This window comes from Cervus elaphus, chromosome 5, assembly GCF_910594005.1.
Source record: "Cervus elaphus chromosome 5, mCerEla1.1, whole genome shotgun sequence".
NCBI classification, from domain to species: Eukaryota; Metazoa; Chordata; class Mammalia; order Artiodactyla; family Cervidae; genus Cervus; species Cervus elaphus.
In genome coordinates this window covers 117,760,432-117,773,288 of record NC_057819.1, presented here as the reverse complement: position 1 = coordinate 117,773,288, position 12,857 = coordinate 117,760,432, and the positions used below count along the sequence as shown (strand labels likewise).

At 37.6% G+C, this 12,857-nt stretch overlaps 1 protein-coding gene across 5 annotated transcripts in view; it reads left to right on the top strand.

The window, feature by feature from the left end:
- NSF (N-ethylmaleimide sensitive factor, vesicle fusing ATPase) overlaps positions 1-12,857 on the top strand; it is a 146,870-nt gene that overhangs the window by 14,898 nt on the left and 119,115 nt on the right. For all 5 annotated transcript variants that reach the window (XM_043904911.1, XM_043904909.1, XM_043904908.1 and 2 more), the window contains exons 2-4: positions 3,729-3,814; positions 5,775-5,874; positions 8,453-8,492. In XM_043904911.1, coding sequence (XP_043760846.1) covers positions 3,729-3,814; positions 5,775-5,874; positions 8,453-8,492 — 226 coding nt within the window. The remainder of the gene's footprint in view (positions 1-3,728; positions 3,815-5,774; positions 5,875-8,452; positions 8,493-12,857) is intronic.

Genomic DNA, 12,857 nt, shown 5'->3' with positions numbered 1-12,857 from the left:
TGGTTATTCTAGATTAATTTTGTCTCTTCTAAGATTTCATCTGATTATAAGATGAGGCTTAAATAACATAGGATGAACTCTTTTAAGCATCTGGCTTTACTCAGCATTATGTTTTGAGGTTTACGCATGTTGTTACGTATATCAGAAGGTAGTTTCTTTTTAATTGCTGGTAGTATCCATCGTATGCCTGTGCCACAATTTGTTCATCCATTCAACTGCTGGTAGATCTCTGTGTTGTTTCCATTTTTGATTTATGAATAAAGTTGCTGTGGACATTTGTGTACAAGTCATCGTTTTCATTTCTCTTGACTTAAAACCTAGGGATAGATCTGCTGGGGCACATTGACCTTTTAAGAAACTGCATCACATCTTTGCCAGTATTTAGTGCTGTCAGCTTTTTACATTTTCCTTTGTGTTTGTGTGTGTGTTTCTTTCGAATATCAAAACGGGAACTCTTTTCTTTTTTTTTTTCCCAATATAATTTTGTAAAGGAATTGTAAGGCCCTATGGGATGTCAGGAGGTTAATCTATATGAATAGTTACTAGTCTGAGATGGATAACGTGAAGGGTATTCTTAACAGGCTCTCTGCAAGATTACTATAGGACATACAAGTTTGACTTATGTCTGCCTATCACTTCTAGTCCCGCAGAACTTCAGAATTTTAATAGAAATTATTATTTCAGGAGTCATAGCAGAGTGATTCCATAGGCCTGAAGACAGGTATTACTGATGGCCTTTCTCACACTGCTTTAGACTAGCAACGTCCAGTGAAACTGTGTGTAGTGATCCCTAATAGCCATGTGTGGCTCTTGAAATGTGACTAGTGCACCTGAAGAACTGAATTTTAAAATTTTAATTAGTTTTAATTTTAATAACGTGTCTAGTGGTTATTTTATTGCACAGTACATTTCTAAAATGTTATTTTTCAGGAAGCACATAGTTGAGTGAGACTTGTTAGTTGAGCTGGCTCTGGAGCAGGTTCATATAGTTTGTCCTACTTCCCTTTCCTGTGGAGGAATTTGTGTCTCTGGAGACATGTAACCTAGGCCTGAAGCACCACAGAGAAGACCAGTGGATTCATGAGTGTTGCAGTTATTTGTAATGAGGTACTTTTAATCAGGTACTGCACACTTTGTTTTTTTCCTTTTCAATTTTGCCCTACTAATTCTTCAGTAAAAAATAAAGCATATACTTAAAAATCTAATTTTTAAAGTGAACCTTTGGACAAAAGTATGTTATTTAAATTTGAAAAACTGCAGTGTTGTCCAGAGGAGTCCTGGTTACACCCTTCCCCAATTTTTTTTTTTTTTTTTTTGGATGAGAAGAAGCCAGTTCTCTTCCTATACTTTAAAGGCTCTCACATAAGTAATGATGTAATTTGTTAGTTAGTGTTAGTCGCTCAGTTGTGTCTGACTCTTTGCGACCTGATGGACTGTAGCCCTCCAGGCTCCTCTGTCCATGGAATTTTCCAGGCAAGAGTACTGGAGTGAGTTGCCATGCCCTTCTCTAGAGGATCTTCCTGACCCAGGGATCGAACCTGGGTCCCATGCATTGCAGGCAGATCAGGGAAGCTCAATGATATAATTACTTCGGCTAAAGTTTCCTTTAAAGGTTTGTTGAGATTTTCATACTTTTGAGAAGCAATGAATTAATAATTTTTTACATTTCAAGTTATTAGGGAATATATAGTCTTCAGACAGTAAAATGTTCTAGTAACTCAAATAGTTAAACTTATAACTAAAATTTCCTGTCAGTTTCAATATGTTCATTTCATAGTAGTTATGTGGACATTGTGGTTGTGCTTTTGTCGTTCTTTCCTAGAGGCAAGGTCAGTATTAGAAAAACTGTAATTTTCCTTTGGCATTATTGTGATAAGTAAACAGCTACTATTTATAGGGACTTATATTCTGATGAGAAAATGAGATATCCTGCTTGGCTTGCCATAAAAACACAGATGCTTCTAGATTCCAGTAGGGAGGCCTTTTGCTCATAGCATCTGTTTCAGTTACCCAGCCAGATGATTTCTACAGACTTTTTCACTCTTTTTTAAAGGACACCAAATCTTTGACAAGAAAGCAAGTTCACAAAGGAAAAGGTTAAATTAGCATTTTGTAAATTTTTAAATAACTTTGGGTGTATCAATTCTGTGTTAATTGTATCACTTCCTAAATAACCTTGAAATGTCCTTTGCATCCATGTTCTTTGAATTGTTTATTTTGCAGTTGAGGTAGATTGTATTGATCCATAAGTTCATCTGTTCAACAAACGTTTGATGAGCACTAACTGTATCCAGGCCCTGTCTCAGCATTGGGAACTGTAAACACGAACAGGGTACAGTCTCAATCCTTAAGAATCTTCTGTCTTTCATGCAGTATAAACAGACAGTAAAACTATTAAATTCTTCCATTTGACATTTGTCTTTCCAGAAGGGGAAGGTGTTTAGGAAGGTCTTCTAAAAGATATAATTCCTGAGCTGAGAAATTGTGGGACAAGTAGGAGTTGACTAGGCACGGGGCTCAGAGTTAGGGAAGAGAGGAGAATGTAAGAGAAAAAAGCTTTTGTAGGTGAGAGAGACCCCAGGGTGAGTGGGAAACAAGGTCTGCACATTTTGTTCAGGTGGCTGGTCAGACTGTGACTATGGGCAGAAATACTGTCTCATTCGGAAAGCAGACTTGTGACCTAAACCTTATTTGTGTCATGTTCTAAATTATACCCCAAAGGGTTATCCTGCAAACTCTTCAGGTGCACATGCCCCACTTTAGGTTCCATTGCTCTGAACGGCTGGGATGGCTATACTGAAACTAGCCTTTTAGTTTCAAACCAAAGCAAAGCAGAGTAATTTATTTCCCCTTATAAATTTGTATTTGGAAGACAAATTTACTGAGAATCAGCTTTGGCTTGATGTTTGAAGAATGAGCACTTTAGTCATAAACGGATTACGATTGTCATATTTCACTAACTAGGAAACCCTAGAGGATGGAGGAAAGATTATTGGTTACAGTCATTATATGAAGGAATGTTTTTCTCATAGCTGTTGGCCAAAAGGACAGTTAATTGCCATTTTATCTTAAATATACCTTTAATTATTTCTGTTGGGAGATATTTGGTAGATAGCTTTTATTAGTCTACAGGAGATATGGTTCATACTACTTGGGATCTCTTATGAAGAAATGCTTTTTCATGATACACTTTATCAAATTTATCTAATTGCATTTTTATCAGTCAGAATCTTTTATTTTTTTTGAAGAAATGGAAAACCCAACTCAAGTAAGCTTGAGGAAAAGGGAGTTTATTGACTCAGCCAGCTTTCAAAACTGGTCTCCAGGGCTTTAACTTTTTTGTCAGGTCTGAGTTTCAAGGTGTCTGTCTTCCTCGCCTTTGCTTTCTCTTTGGTAATTTTATTCTTTCAGGGCAGAAAGTCCTTCTTCATGTGGTGGTGATGCAAGGGAGAGTGCCTGTCTTCTAGCACCTGTCTATGTAAAATCCCATGGATGGATTAGGACTCTGATGATCACCTGTGTGCTGTGATTGGCAGGCCCACAGGAGCACATGGAATGGGAAAGGAACAGTTTCTGAAAGGCAGGGTTTGCTATTACCACAGAGGAAGGAGTCAAAAACATTGTGTTTATTACAAGTAATGGGAAATAGAGAACAGGAAGGCGTAACATATTCTTTAAGGATATAAAAGGTGACTTAATTTTGTTTCCCTAATCATTGATTGTTATAGAGTATGCAAGCTGCAAGATGTCCTACAGATGAATTATCTTTAACTAACTGCGCAGTTGTGAATGAAAAGGATTTCCAGTCTGGCCAGTGAGTATCTGACTTCATTTTCTTCTTACCTGCAAAGTGGTATTTTAGAAACTTGTCAAGAGTCGTTTTTTTGGGGGGGAGGGGGGACGTTGGAGTGTAAGTCTTTTAATTCCTCTTGCTGAATTGGAAAATGGAAGAGATGAAAAAGAGTTGTGTACTGCATCAAATTTTGGTAAATACAGTGTTTTCTAAGTCTAAAGTTTTCTAACTTTATTTTTTCATTGGTTTTCTTAGCAGAGCTAAGCATACTGGTTATATGACTCATTATATAGCGTAGTCATTAGGTTTTTGGCTCTGGAGTCAGATGGTCTGTGTTTTGATCCCGGTTCTGCCTATTACAAACTGGGTGACTGTGGGTATGTTATTTACCCTGACTGTGCCTCAGTGTGTTGATCTGTAAAATGGGGATGATGATACCATCTTCTTCAGGGTATTTGTGAATATTGAGTTACACAAATAAATCACTTAGAACAGTGTCTACCACATTAGTAGGTCCTTAACAAATATTAGCTGTTTAATCATTGTTACTCTGACAACCCCAGAGACAAGAAAATTGGAAGAGGAACAACTGTAGAATCTTTAACAAGCATTTTTCATTGTCATTTTTAAAAAAAGTTATTTATTTTTTAATTGAAGGTTAATTGCTTTACAGAATTTTGTTATTTTCTGTCATACAGCATGATTTATTGTCATTTATTTCAATTCGTTCACATCACCCACTGCCTGAACTTCTGGGTACCATGCTATCAAGTTCAGTGCCGTCCATGGTGCTTCTAAGGTTGGTAGAAATAAGGATATGAAGGGTCAGTACCACAAGGCAGGCTAGGGAAATGAGGAAGGAAGTGGGATTTTAGCTGAGCCTTTTTCTGTTTTTAAAACTATCTTCGAAATACATGAGTTTCACAGAGTTAGAATTGCTAACTGTTTGTGGTTTTTGCCCTCAGAGTAGAGGGCTACGTTACATGATGGTATTACCATTCTTTCCAATCCTAAAAATTCTGTGACACAAAACTTTAGATATAAACTGGACTGTATATTATATATAATCAGTGTGAGAATTTGCTAATGGAATTCTTTCACATGTCAAGTGTTCACTGTACACATGATGGGGTTACTTAAAATATAGTGGATATAAGGAACTTGTGTCCTACTGACAAAATGATGTATGGAAATGTTAGCCATTAATATTTTTTAAAATTATAATATTCTAAAAGATATTTTAAAAAAGATAGTGTTGCTGTAACAAGAGTTTGAAGCTTCTGTCTCCTACACAGTCTTGTGAGTTTCTTGGTATAGGAGATTTATCATGAGATAACTATATTTCACCTATTTACTTGTGTTTACTTCTGAGCAGGGTGAATTAGAACAAAATGCTTTGAAATAGTAAATATTGATATCTATATGAAAGCTGATATATTTCATGAAAATTTTTCATTTTTACCACCTTTTAAATTTTATAGGCTGTTATTATTTCAACCTGTTGTGGAAATCTGCAAAGAGATTTAAGGAATAGTCCTAAAAACTAACTTTTTTTGGACTGCCATAGCCATGGCTCCTCTGTTTCTGGTTCTTCTTCCTTTAGTCTAGTTAGTATGTGAAATAATTCTCAGGAGAGGAAATTGATCTAATTTTTACTTAGTATCAGGTAAATCAGTGCCTTCAATTTTATGTAAACTGTAAATGTAATGAGGTTGATGTTTCAGATGGCATGTACTCTCTTGAACTTGCTCTTGATTCTGCTTGATGTCTGTTTGGCCCAAGGTGGTCCTTACGCCTAGAACACATTGTGAATTGCTGACAATTTGTGGAAATGAAATTTGTGGTCCTATTTCTTCAGGACATATAATGCCATGTTTTCACTTGGCCCTCATCAAGCATCATCTGTTGGAAATGAGCTTATTAGAGTTGATGTTCTTTATTTCCCTTGACATGGAGTGTTGACTGTGTTTCTGTCTTGTAGGCATGTACTTGTGAGGACCTCCCCCAACCACAGGTACACATTTACACTGAGGACCCACCCATCTGTGGTTCCAGGGAGCATTGCATTCAGCTTACCTCAGGTAACTAGGATGTGAATTTATTCTCCTCTAATCTTGAAAGTCGTAGAAGAATCAATTCACTTAAAGCAAGCTGTATCACCCTGTAATGATATTGATTCATAGTGAAGAAAACCATCTAGGTGTTATATAAGGAATTTAAAGATAAATTCTTAATTGCCAGTTTCTACCATATGTCTTTTATTGCCTTGATTTTTCCTCCTAATTAAAAAAGAGCAATTCTGCAGTGATTTCAGTTAGCTATCAGACAGTGTCAAGTTATTTTAATGTTAGCTCTCAGGGTAATAGAGAATATATAAAAATAGCACTTACATCTAAAATTGACATCTAATAATAGCATTTTTAAAATACAATGATGTTAGACTAAAGAACATGATATGAGTAGGGCTTCCCCGATGGCTCAGTGATAAAGAATCTGCCTTCAGTGCAGGAGACACAGGAGCATGTGGGTTCAATCCCTGAGTCAGGAAGATCCCCTGGAGAAGGAAATGGGAACCCACACCATTATTCTTGCCTGGAGAATCCCATGGACAGAGGAGCCTAACTGGCTACATTTGAAACAGTCACAAAGAGTCGAACATGCCTGAGTGACTAAGCACAGTTGTTATTTCAAATGACAGCCTAACTTGCTGAGCTTCCATGATAAGTGGAAGGATTATGATTAGATTTACAGCTGTTGGTAATTTTGTGGAGGGGAAATTGCCTACCACTCCGGCAGGCACGTGATATATAATACAAGAGCATCGCAAGTACTAGTCTGTATCCTTTCCTCCCTTGTCATCTTACTCAGGCTGCTGATCCTTAGTCCTGAACAGGGCAGATGCAACCCTTACCTCCCGTACTATGCCAGTTGATTGCGGCCCTCCCACCCCTGGAGGTTTAGGGAAAGAGATCAAAAGGAGAGTTAACTCCTTAAGGAACTGTTAAAGATCTCTTGAATCCCTCACATGTTATGGGAAATCTTCATTTGCTATTCCCTTTTCCCCTTTTGGATGCCTCTGCAGTATCAGGACTGCTTTTTGCATTTGTTTATATAGATCAAAGGTTTGGAGTATTCTGGGGCTTACCAGCTTTCTCAGAGCTAAATTTGGGACTCAGCTGGCCAGAAATGGGATTTCTAACCATTTTTCCTTGTCTCTCTGCTTTAAAAAAAAATTTCCCCAACATTTACTATAGACTAAGTGCTACTCTTAAGTGCTTTTGCATGTGTTCCCTCATTTAATTCTCTCAACAACCCCAAATGATGGATACTATTATCATCATCCTTGAGGCTGTCTCTGGGTGTAGAACCTAAATGTGGCTGCTTTGTGACCCCAAATCTGGGCTTAACCAGTATGCCTCTGCATCTCTGGTTGGCCAGAAGTGGGATGGAGTATGACAGAAAAGAGAAGTGAAGGGTGGAGAGGAGGTGAGAAAGCTGGGGGGGGGGAGAGCGCTTGTTGCATGTATTCAAAACGCAGCATCTTCTTACCTCCTCACCACCACAAAGCTCACGAAGTTCAGATGAGTAGACAAACTTGTTTTTCAGTCAAGGATTATTTTTCTCACTGGTCTTTGAAGTGTTGTCAGTAAGTACTCACTTTGAATCTGTATCAAGCCAGTCCTGAATTCCTGCCTGAACACAATCTGTCCTGCCTCCATATATTCTTGCTGTTGTAACCAGTCGGTACCTAGGGAGAAGCTAAAAGCCTTGTCACAAATGCCTGACACTTCTTTGGCAAGTACACAAAGAGTAGTCGTGACCATCTAATGATTTGAATCCCTGCCTGGTTTCATTATAGCCTATCTGATGAGTTCTGATTTATTTTTCATGAATTGAACATCTTTCTTTTTGTGCTACTGTATCAAACAGTGTAACTATCCACAGTACATTTAGAATCTGAAATGTCTGATACTACAAAGGCCTTCAGGAGCATTAAAATATTATGCAAAGGAGCATCCTACTCAGTGGTGCCGGCTTTACTGTAAAAAGGCAAGCTTTCTATGTTTTGAGGCCAGATATTCAGGTATAAATAAACTATAGCATATGTTTGCTAGGGCGGCTGTAACAAAGTACCACAAATTAGGTGGCTTAAAATAACAGAAATTTATTCTCCCACAGTTCTGGAGGCAGAAGTCTGAAATCAAGGTGTCAGCAGGGCTGTGTTCTCTCTGAAGGCACTCGGGAAAAATCTGTTCCATGCTTAGCTTCTGGTGTTGTAGACAGTCTTTGACGTTCATTGACTGGTGGATGTATCACTTCAGTCCCTGCCTTTGCTGTCACATGACTTTTTCCCCATTTGACTGTGTCTCTCTTTTCTTATAAGGAAGCCATATTGGCTTAGACTCTATCTTAATTCATTGTGACCTCATCTTACCTTGATATCATCTGCAGAGACCCCGTTTCCAAATGCTGTCACATTCATTGGAGCTGGGGGCTAAGGCTTTAATGTATCTTTTTTGTGGGGCATGGTTCAACACTTAACAGCCATGGTTTAGTCTTGGAATGTGTACATGAAATTCACAGAAATCCTGTTTTCCTCGTTTCTCTAATTTTCATGTGCTATTGTCTTTTTTTTACCCCCTCTCTTTTGTTTTACAGCGAAAATGGGCTGGACTTTCTATTGGGCAAGAAATAGAAGGTAGGTATATTTTTTAGCTATCTGAGGTAGATTTTCTGTATGATTTTCTCATAGTTATAGAGATCTGAACAGTTTTCTGTTCATCCATGTTACAGTTAGGTGTATGAGAATGAAAAGTAAGTAGTTACTTTGTCTACTTGTTATATGCCTGAGTATTCCTGGGAAAGAAACATCCACATATTCATAGCTCACAGAAAAAGTGCAAGGTAAATTTTTGCACAAATTACCTTTAAGAGTACTGTGTAAAAGTCTGAGATATGACAGGAGTGGAGGAATTGATTGGAGATTGGATAATTAGCCAGAGAAATCTTACCAGCACTGGAGTTTTGAGCATGATTATGAAGTAGGAGAAAAGCATGACATGATATTGACAAGGAACAAAGGCTCTTCAGATGAGAAATAAAACAAATAAAAGGCACTGGGATGGGAGCAAGCAAATTATAGGCATCGCTCATAAATATGTTTGATTGAAAGGTTTTGCCTGAATGGGTTGTGTTAAGTGATGAGAGGTGGAGTATGTAGTTAGGAGGCGGCCTGGAAATACATACTGAAATTTTTGGACTTTACACAAACACACTTAGAAGTTCTGAATAAGCCCACCAAAATCCTACCTTTAGAAAAGAGTTCTAATGTCATTGTGGAGTATAGCAAGGAGTGGGAAGAATTCAGGAGTGAAGGACAATTGCTGGGAGGTTATTTGACTTGCCTGGAATTAAGCCGAATAGGACTTTGTGAATTATGGCTATGGAAAAATTTTTTAAAAGTTGAAGTTGTGTTAAAGAGGAATAATTGGTATGACATGGTGATTCCATTTTACTGTATACTGAGGTGTATTTTCTAATGTCTTTGTTTAAAAAGATAAATCAGGTTTAGGGTAAGGAGAAGAAGGGTGGCAGTACTTAAGAAAACTATGGACTTTTAAAAATAAAACGTGTCATAAAGTCATCATAGTTCATTAGGGAAGGATATGGAAAGCAATTTATGACTTAAGGGGAAAAAAAAGACTAAGCCACTTGTGGTTTATAAACCAAAGAGCTAATAAGTGAACACTGGCATTGTTTCTTAGTCATTGTGGCAAAGTTGGGGAAATGAAGTGTGAGTCGTTTTATCAGGTAATTTTATGTTAACTTCATGGATTCAGTAGGGCAAGAAAAGAAAATCCAAGTGTAATTAAGTCAGCTTTTTTCCTGCTAGCTTTAAGACTAGCAGGAAAAATTAATAAACTAATAAAAATTATTAATTAGTTATTAATAAATAATAAAAATTCATATTATGGAAAGGTTACAAAAACAATACAGAGATATCTTCTAAAAGATACCATTTGACTCTCATCTATACAATAGTTAATCTTTATATTCTGCCTTCCTGTTTCTCCTCTCATTTTGTAATTAATTGCTTCCTTTTTTTTCAAGTTTTAAGTCTTTTTTTTTTTTTTAGTGGAAGAAGCAACTTTTTAAAAGTTGAGATATAATTGACATATTACATTATATTAGTTTCAGGTATGCATGCATGCTAAGTAACTTCAGTCATGTCCAAGTCCATGCAACCCTATGGACTGTAGCCTGCCAGGCTCCTCTGTCCATGGGGATTCTCCAGGCAAGAATACTGGAGTGGGTTGCCCTGCCCCCTTCTAGGGGATCTTCCAGACCCAGGGATCAAATCCTCGTCTCTTGTGTCTCCTGCATTGGCAATCAGGTTCTTTACCACTAGCACCACCCTGATGCTGTGAAAGATTAAAGGCAGGAGAAGGGGACGACAGAGGATGAGATGGTTGGATGGCATCACTGACACGATGGACATGAGTTTGAGCAAGCTGTAGGAGCTGGTGAAGGGCAGAGAATCCTGGCATGCTTCAGTCCATGAGGTTGCAAAGAGTTGGACACGACTGAGCGACTGAACTGAAGCACCTGACATAATGGTTTGATATTTACATACCTTGTGAAATGCTTACCACAATAAATCTAGTTAACATCTGTCACAAGACTTTTTTTCTTGTGGTAATGACTTGTAAGGTCTACTCTATTAGCAACATTCAAGTGTGCAGCGCAGTTTCACTCACTGCAGTCACCGTGGGGTGCACGTTAGTTCATGTCTTTCTGCGCTGTTGACGTGCTGTGCCGTGCCCTGCTTAGTTGCTTCAGTCTGTTCAGCTCTTTGCGACCCCATGGACTGTAGCCCACCAGGCTCCTCTGTCCAAGGGGATTCACTAGGCAAGAATACTGGAGTGGGTTGCCATGCCCTCCTCCAGGATGTACATGCTGTTCTTCCACAAATGGCCCCACATTTGTTTTAGTCTCAGCTCTCCAATAAATCTCTTAAATGATCATGATCAGTCCTTTTGCCTGCTTCTACTTGGTTGGATAAAACCTATCCTCTAGTAGATTCCTTTAGGAAGTATATATGTGTACAGTGTTTCCTAAGTTCTTGGACATTCAGACTTTTTTCTTTTATTTCTTTGATGCCCTTAAGGGCAGCTTGGCTGGATATAAAATTCTTGGCTTTTCTTTCCTTGAATTTCTTGGAAATACTGTATCACATTGCCTTATTTTGTACTGAACTGTTGAGAACCCTGATGCCAAGTCTTGTTTTCTTACCTTTATAAGTAATTTGATTTTTTTGCCTGGGAGCCCTGAGGGGTTTTCTGTCTTTGAATTCTAACATCCTTATTAGGATATTGCTTGGAATTGGCCATTCTGGGTCAACAACTCAGCTATACAATACTTTATTTCAATATGTAGATTTAAATTTTGTCTATTTCCAGAAGATTTTCTTAGGTTTTGGTTTTAAATATTAGTTCTGACTGAATTGTTTTGATTTTCTTCTCCAGGGTTCTAATTATACATGTATTTTAGGCCTGATCTGTCTTACATCTCAGCTGCTTTCTCTCTATTCTTGGTAAATTCTTTATTTTTATTATCTTGGTTGTTTTCTTGTCTTCATTCACTGCCTCTTATTAAATATTAACTTGAATCTATTCTTCCATGGACAGTTTGTAATTTATTATTTGCCTCTGAGTAGTTTTACTTTTCCTCGATTTCTTTGCTGTGTTTGATAAATTCATTGCATTTCTTTTACTAATATTTGTCTGTTTCTGTTCTTAGTTTTTAATCTTCTGACTTTAGGTGTTTTGTTATATGTCCAAGTACTTGTTTGAGGATATTTAATTTAGTTTAAAATGTTATGTATATTTTCTATTTCATAGTTGATCTTTTTAGAGAAGACAGCTAAAATGCTGCAATATTTTGTTATTTGTTATGTTTTCTTTACAGTAACTTTGTGGAATTATTTTTTTTCTGTTTCACATGATTTTGTAGGCAAAATTATTAGTGCAAGAGCATTCTTTTCTGTTAGTGTAGAGAAGGGCAGTTTCTTTAATAATGGTGAGGTGGGGTAGATAGAAAGGTTGGTTGGCATAGCTTATTTGTCTTTGGTTTCTGTGTGATCCCTAAGTTTCCTCTCTGTCTTCTTTCCTTTATTGCCATGTCTTGAAGGGCACCACCCTTTCTCTTAGTTATCTGATTCTTTCCAGTGGTTCTTTGATGTTACTACTTCAGTTCTACTCACTTTGAGGTCCTTTTTGGGTACCTAGCGTCTTGGACTGCCAAGTCCCAAACCTGTGTATAGTGTTTTGGCTTTTGGTGTTAGACTTTCTCTTTTGAGGGGTGATTTTTGTTTGTATTTTCCCTATGTACTGCTTTCCCTTCTTTTTTTCCACAGTTGGAGCTCTGTCTAATCTTGTTACATATTTCTCTATTTTCAAGTAATTTAAGTTTTGTGGTTTTCTCTGTGTCTTAGTAATGGTGACGGTGTGGACTGTGCGTAGCATTATTTGTTCTCCTTGCTGTTCCCACAGAGTTTTAGGAGGATATGTGGGAATGTTCAGGAGGATGTGTGTGAATGTGAATTCACATTCACATCCTCTGAATCCAAGCTTTTGGAGATATTCAAAGATATATTGACTTTAAACTGGTTAAAAGAAAGCGATTACTTAAAGCAGTTGCCTGGAACACATTATGAGCCTAGTCTGTAGGCTCAAGATGCCTGAGAAGAGAAGTTGGTAAAGTGGAAGGAGAGAGTTATCCTGTTTCTCATTTAGGAACTTGGCAACTTATTGTTTGTTTTTTCCTGAATCAGAAGGAACTTAGATATTGGGATTATCTTTATTTGGTCTTTTCTTTGTGGAAGTAGGATTAAAGATAAAATTTCTTGCCTGGGGGTGAAAATAAAGGAAATTAGATACAGATAACTGGTAGTGAATGTTGGAGAATTAGTGCTTTCTAAACTTGCAACCCACTCCAGTATTCCTGCCTGGAAAATCCCATGGACGGAGGAGCCTGGTAGGCTACAGTCCATGGGGTCACAAAG